The sequence below is a fragment of the Mus caroli genome, unplaced genomic scaffold (genome assembly GCF_978045245.1).
Source record: "Mus caroli unplaced genomic scaffold, Mus_caroli_1 scaffold_6, whole genome shotgun sequence".
Taxonomy (NCBI): domain Eukaryota; kingdom Metazoa; phylum Chordata; class Mammalia; order Rodentia; family Muridae; genus Mus; species Mus caroli.
In genome coordinates, this window is record NW_028227261.1 from 31211429 (window position 1) to 31218066 (window position 6638).

General features: G+C 40.8%; 1 protein-coding gene across 4 annotated transcripts in view; it reads left to right on the forward strand.

Annotated features, from left to right (window-relative positions):
* The window catches only part of LOC110292285 (protein argonaute-4), a 44755-nt gene extending 38894 nt beyond the window's left edge, over positions 1-5861 (forward strand). For all 4 annotated transcript variants that reach the window (XM_029476146.2, XM_021159525.3, XM_085838949.1 and 1 more), the window contains 3 exons: positions 577-678; positions 941-1140; positions 4706-5861. In XM_029476146.2, coding sequence (XP_029332006.1) covers positions 577-678; positions 941-1140; positions 4706-4814 — 411 coding nt within the window. In that variant the 3' untranslated portion in view covers positions 4815-5861. The remainder of the gene's footprint in view (positions 1-576; positions 679-940; positions 1141-4705) is intronic.
* Positions 5862-6638: the final 777 nt, after the last annotated feature.

The window sequence follows — 6638 nt, forward strand, 5'->3', positions numbered from 1 at the left end:
TTTGTCTTTTTCTCTTTGCTGCAGGGCTGAGGATTGAACCCAGGGTCTTCCTTACGCTCCTGCTAAGCATGAACTCTATAGCCGGGCCACATTTCCATTCCTTAAATGTTGCTTTCCCCTTCTCTGCATATGGAGTGTCATCTGTAAACATGTGGCAATATTGATGCACAAAACTATAGATAAAGTTATTATTTGGATTCCCCAAAAAGGCTCTGGAGACTTGTTTGAGACTATGCTTTTAAGATAAAAGGTTGGCCTAAGGAAAAGTTACAAAGGGACTCAACTTTTTTTTTTTTTTTTTAAGTTAGAGGCAGGGTCTTACACTGAAGCCCAAGTTGACCTTGCTGACCTTGAACTCAGAACAATCCTCTTGCCTCAGCTTCCCAAATGCTGAGGTTACAGGTATGAATCACCATGTCTGGCTTAATATCTTGAATTAATCTAGTTTTGAGACTTCATATAACAGGAGTCTACTAACATATTGCCAATTAATGTGTTAAAGGAAAGAAGTGGCCTTAAACCAGCTTGTTATTTAGATGGTTAATTGTATTTTTAAAAATTGTATCTCTTTAACAGGTGGGGAAAAGTGGCAATGTCCCAGCAGGCACCACAGTGGATAGCACCATCACACATCCATCTGAGTTTGACTTCTACCTCTGTAGTCATGCAGGAATTCAGGTAATTTGTAAACTAGTCCAGATCTTTGACCTGATAGGAAAATGCCTGCCAGCTCAGCAGCTAGCTTGAGTAGACTTGTCATTAAACGCTGTGCCCGGCTTTGTGAACTGCTATGTTTCAGGACTGCTATGCAGGGATCGACTTGTAGGTATGAGGTGAGGCAGAAATACTGTTGAGCTTAATAATTAGATTTCAATTCCACTTGTCTCTTAGGAAGCCAAGTCCTGCTAGAAATGCATTAATCCTAAAACTCTCCCTCCAGGGAACCAGCCGTCCTTCACATTACCAGGTCTTGTGGGATGACAACTGCTTCACTGCAGATGAACTACAGCTACTGACTTACCAGCTCTGTCACACCTACGTGAGGTGCACGCGCTCCGTCTCCATTCCTGCCCCTGCATATTATGCCCGGCTTGTAGCATTCCGGGCAAGGTATCATTTGGTGGATAAAGATCATGACAGGCAAGTTCCTGAATAAAAGTCCCTTCCAGTTGTATAAGCATTTTTTTTTTTTTAAAAACAACAGGCTTTACAGGAAACCCCTATAAAGATTTAAACGTCTTTTTAAGGTTCAGCGTGCAAGGAACAATTAAAACTGCACGAGGCTTTGAGAACTTTTAATGTGACTTTTGGTCCAAGAAGTGCTCAAACTTGTTTGAACTTGTGTCTCTAACAGAGTCTCATTTGGAGCTGCCTGTGGTTTGACATAGAACTAACTGCATCTCAGTTCTGCTGAAGTCCCAGGCAGCCTCCAAAGGTGGTGGGCAGAGCACCCTGCTCTAGTCATCAGAGCAGGCACAGACTGTGCATTCCACTTCATGCATGAAGCAGTCCTGCCATGCTCATTTTGCTTCCAGTACAATCCAGAATTGACCAGAGTAAGTCGGGGCTTATTAGGAAACAGAAGTGACTGTCTTCATTCCCAGATAGGGATCTCAAGAGACTCAGACGTTTCGACCTGTTACTGAGCTACTAATAAATGGCCAAACAAGCTCTTTGTATTAATTTTGTTTCCCAAATGGCCATTTGTGAAGTGTAACAGTTTCTGGGCTCTTCCCCAAGTCTTAATTCGGTTGCTAAATAGTAGACATTCCACTGCAAGTCTATTTCTGTAAGGGATTGAAATATACACTATTACAGAAAGCTCCCAGCTGTGGCTCTACACTTTGCATTCTTTAATATACATTCATCCATGCAATACATTTAGTTGGTACTATATGCCTAGTACTGTGCTAGGTACTAGAAAATGCCGAGATTAGTAAGCCATGTTTCTTGCCTGTGGGGATTTTATGTTTCAGTATGGAGGTGATAAAGGTGAGTATAAAACTGACAAGTAGTCTAACTCAGTGTAGATAACCATGCAGCGGGAAATCAGAGGAAGGTTGCTAGAGACTATAGCTGGGTGGGCAGGGCTTAGCTTTGCAAAGGAAAGAGGATTTTCCAGGCAGAGGGAACAGTAGACAGAGAGAGAGAGAGAGAGAGAGAGAGAGAGAGAGAGAGAGAGAGAGAGAGAGTGATGGTTTGGAGAGCAGTTAGTTCTCTTTGGCTGGAGCATATTAAAGGGAACAGCAGACATGAAGTGGAGACTGTGTTGGAGCAAGATTGTCTTTGCTAAATGTAAAAGCTGCTCTTGGGCTGGAGGGCTGGGAGTGGAGAAGCAGAGGGGGAGGTCAGAGGTGACTGGGGTAGCATCAGCATTCAAAGAGAAAGCTTGCACTCAGCACACGTGACGCCCGAGATTGAATCTTCAGTATCCAAAAAGAGATGGTTTGCCAGACTCTATGGTACAAGGTACCCCAAGATGTATGTTTAGAACTTGTGAGCACTCAGCTAGGCCCATAGACTCATTAATGTCAGAAACAGTGTTAGCAAGTAGGAACGAGGCTAAGCCAGCCATGGAGGTGCACACCTCAAAGGCAGGCATGGAGGTGCACACCTCAAAGGCAAGGGGTCTCTGTGAGCTTCTCCAGTGAAGCCTGCTTAGTAAGCTCCTACTCAAAGAAAAGAAAAGGAGAAGGAGGCAGAAGAGAGGAGGAGAACACTCTTTTCCTTGAAGATCTCATCGCAGTAAAGCACCTGAGAATACCTAGAAATGTCCCAGTTAACACTCTCACTCCCTGTGTCTAACACTGTAAAAGAAAAGCACGGGGGCTGGTGAGATGGCTCAGTGGGTAAGAGCACCCGACTGCTCTTCCGAAGGTCCAGAGTTCAAATCCCAGCAACCACATGGTGGCTCACAACCATCTGTAACGAGATCTGGTGCCCTCTCCTGGAGTGTCTGAAGACAGCTACAGTGTACTTACATATAATAAATAAATAAGTCTTAAAAAAAAAAAAAAAAAAAAAAAAAGAAAAGCACGGTATTCGGGTTTTTAGTCTACATAAAGGTTGTTTTGCTTTATTTGTTTTCATTTTTTTCTTAATTTTTTATTATTTAAATTCATTTTATATATTAAACATATTAATAATATTGAGTATTTTGAGATTCAAATCATACATTAAAATTTGTTCAACTTTTGTATTCGTATCCTTTCATACCCTAAAAATACCATTAATGAATATTTAATACTATCCATAACTGAGGATCCTATATCTAATGTTGAATACTAAATTGTTTCAAAACATACAAAATATTCTTTGGGAGCTAAGCATAATAAAAGAGCATTAAATATTAAAAATGAATCATTAAGAAATATATTCAAAAGCTCTTATATGATACCACCTGACATAGGGAGAGAATATTTAAAATGCATTATATATCTGTGTACATTGTCTAATAATTAGTTTACTTAAAAAAGATTATCAGTGTTTCTAGAAGAGAAATTATTTTATCAGTAAGTGTATTTTAATAATTTCAAAATAGCAAAAATTAGCCGGATGTGGTGGCGCACGCCTTTAATCCCAGCACTTGGGAGGCAGAGGCAGGCGGATTTCTGAGTTCGAGGCCAGCCTGGTCTACAACGTGAGTTCCAGGACAACCAGGGCTACACAGAGAAATCCTGTCGCGAAAAACCAAAAAAAAAAAAAAAAAAGCAAAAATTTCAAAAACTCTTTGAAGTTAAACATTAAGAAAATGCTAATTTCAAGACAGTGAGAAAAATTATCAACAATATTTCCATGATATTTGTAGAACATGATTTTAATATTTTCAACTATTGATATTCAACAAACAGAATAGTTATCTTAAGAAATATTTCATTGTTATGTCTCCCTTTTCATTTCTGATTTTATTAATTTGGATACTGTCTCTGTGCCCTCTGTTTATCCATGTTGTTGATTTTCTCAAATCAACCGGTTTTGTTGATTCTTTGTATAGTTCTTTTTGTGTCTATTTGGCTTGATTCTTTCCTGCCATCTACTCCTCTTGGGTGTATTTGCTTCTTTTTGTTCTAGAGCTTTCAGGGGTGCTGTCAAGCTGCTAGTGTAAGCTCTCTTCAGTTTCGTTTTGGAAGCACTCAGAGCTATGAGTTTTCCTCCTACCACTGCTTTCATTGTGTCCCATAAGTTTTGGTATGATGTGTCTTCATTTTCATTAAATTCTAAAAAGCCTTTCATTTCTTTCTCTATTTCTTCCTTGAGTAGAGCGTTGTTCAGCTTCCGTGTGTGCGCGCGTGTGTGTGTGTGTGTGTGTGTGTGTGTGAAAGCACAGTCCTCTGTGAAAACACTTTCTAGGTGACCCTGACCTGGACTTTGAAGTCAGAACAGTCTCTAAGAGGGGCTTGACTTGTAATTGAAGCTTGAAGAGACCAAGCAGAGAGAGGGCACTGACGTCCTTACGTAGTGACGTCCTTACGTAGGTGCTCTCAGACACTTGGTTTCTGTGAACATTAATTACTTATTGCAGCCACCCATTAAATAAGCTGTACTGTACTTTTCAGTTGAACCAACGTGTCTAAGGAAACATAAATTGTTTCAGTAGCCCAGGCTTCAGCCAAGATGTTCTTGAATACAAGACTGTGCTCTTTGAAATACTGAACTTTCAATGTCCTCTGCTAATGCCTGCTTTCTTGTGTTGTTCTCATTACAGCGCGGAAGGCAGTCACGTGTCAGGACAGAGCAACGGCCGGGATCCTCAGGCCTTGGCTAAGGCTGTGCAGATCCACCACGATACCCAGCACACTATGTATTTTGCCTGAGAGTCTTGGAAAAGAACTCAACAAAGTTGGCATCTCACACATCCTCAAAATGTTTCCGAAGCCTAATGCCTCTCTTAGTGCCACAATGACTTCAGGCGGTCCCTACCAGCAGCTCAGGATGGTTGCACTGCGTCTGCTCTGCAGCCCTGTCTGATAGATACATCAACAAAACTGAGCCATTTGGGTTTTTTTTTTTTTTTTTTGTTAAAGAAATAGATACTCATGGATTATGTTTTCTGATGCACTGGGCAGAATTTTTACCTCAACGTGCAAAGGCTGATCAGCCTTGACTTTCTAAAGGACTTTCCAAGAAGGGTTTCTATGGAATCTTTTGCTAGCTGTGGTATTCACCGCATCTAGTCTTATAAGAGGAGCATTTCCTTTTTTCTGTGTTTATTGAATGGTGTGCATAAGTGGGAGAGAGAAGCCAAACGGCCTGTATCATCTCCATGTAACTTTTTAATTGGGTCCATAGACCTCTTACTTTGGACTTTGCCACTGTCAATGCCTTTAAGGATTATCAGTTTTTGAAAGTTTTACAGAACTCTGTTACCTTCACTGCTCTACTGATCTCTTCGGGCCTGCACTGTGGGGTACAGGCTGCCCGGCAATTGCACTATATTTGGCTGCAGATTCGAACAGGCAGTTTCCTTACTTGACTGGCTTTTGTGAGTCTGTGACATAAGCAGATGTGATGTGTGTCACAGGGACAGATGACACTGCCATGGTAAAAAGTACCCATGTTCTCCATATTTGGAAAAAGAGAATTAGCTTTTAGTATTTTTCCACATCTTCAAAAGTGCCCATTTTATGCTGCTGTGTGGTGTGTTAGATCTGAACGATCTTTAAACTTCTCTCATAGAAAGTTAACTTTGGCAATAAGCATTTGTAAGGCCCTTGCCCTTTCTCCTGACATAGTTTTCTAGATGAGATTTCAGTATGATTTTATCAACTATTTCTTACATATCATAACTGGGATATTCTGAAACCAGTTTATAAAGACACAGATTTCAATGTCCTTTTAAATAATTGTTTTTAAAACAAAACGTATTTTATAGTCAGAGTCCTGTCACTTTAAAAAAAAAAAAGAAGAAGCTGGAACCAGGATGCTTTGTGATCGGTCAGGCTTTGCCAATGTATAAGGCACATTGAGCAGTACTGCACTTGAAAAGAAAGTACCAGCCAGTGAAAACCTAGTTTCTCTGGGAATCAGGGGTGCGCACACGGCTGCCTACAAGACAGCCTGAAATGTGCTTGGTGGCTCTGCCTTTCTCTTTTTCAACTAAAACTCTGTAGAAGTTGTTGTTGTTGTTGTTTTTCTTTTTCTGTAATAGATTCTAGATTCCCTCACAGGAAGACAGGATTCCGTTTCTTGTCCAAACAAAGGGAATTGATGTAAAGCAAGTATCAGTTAGAACATAGGGGAAGTGTAGTCTGTATTTAGTGTAGATAATACCTTGTAAAGGACAAGTGTTACATAGTCAAGGTAGTTGCACCCAGGCTTTCCAGCCCACGTTTTACTCTAACCTGGAAGGGCAAGGAGTGAAAGGTAAGAGGCTCTCTGTAGAGCCACACTCCTCATGGCTGAGGAGGGTGCTGGGGAAGGAAGAGACAGGCACAACATGCTAAAAGCAATTTTGCAGTCTCGGTGTAGAAACCATTGGTGGGAAACACTGGATCAAATGGGAAAGGGTGTTTCCTTGAACTCATTAATTGGTCCAAGGTTCAAATCTGTTAAATGAGCCCTCTCATAATCCCAGCAATAGAAAGCACTGTTTCCCTTCGGTTGCTTCAGCAAGTGTGTAGATACGTTCATGTTTACAT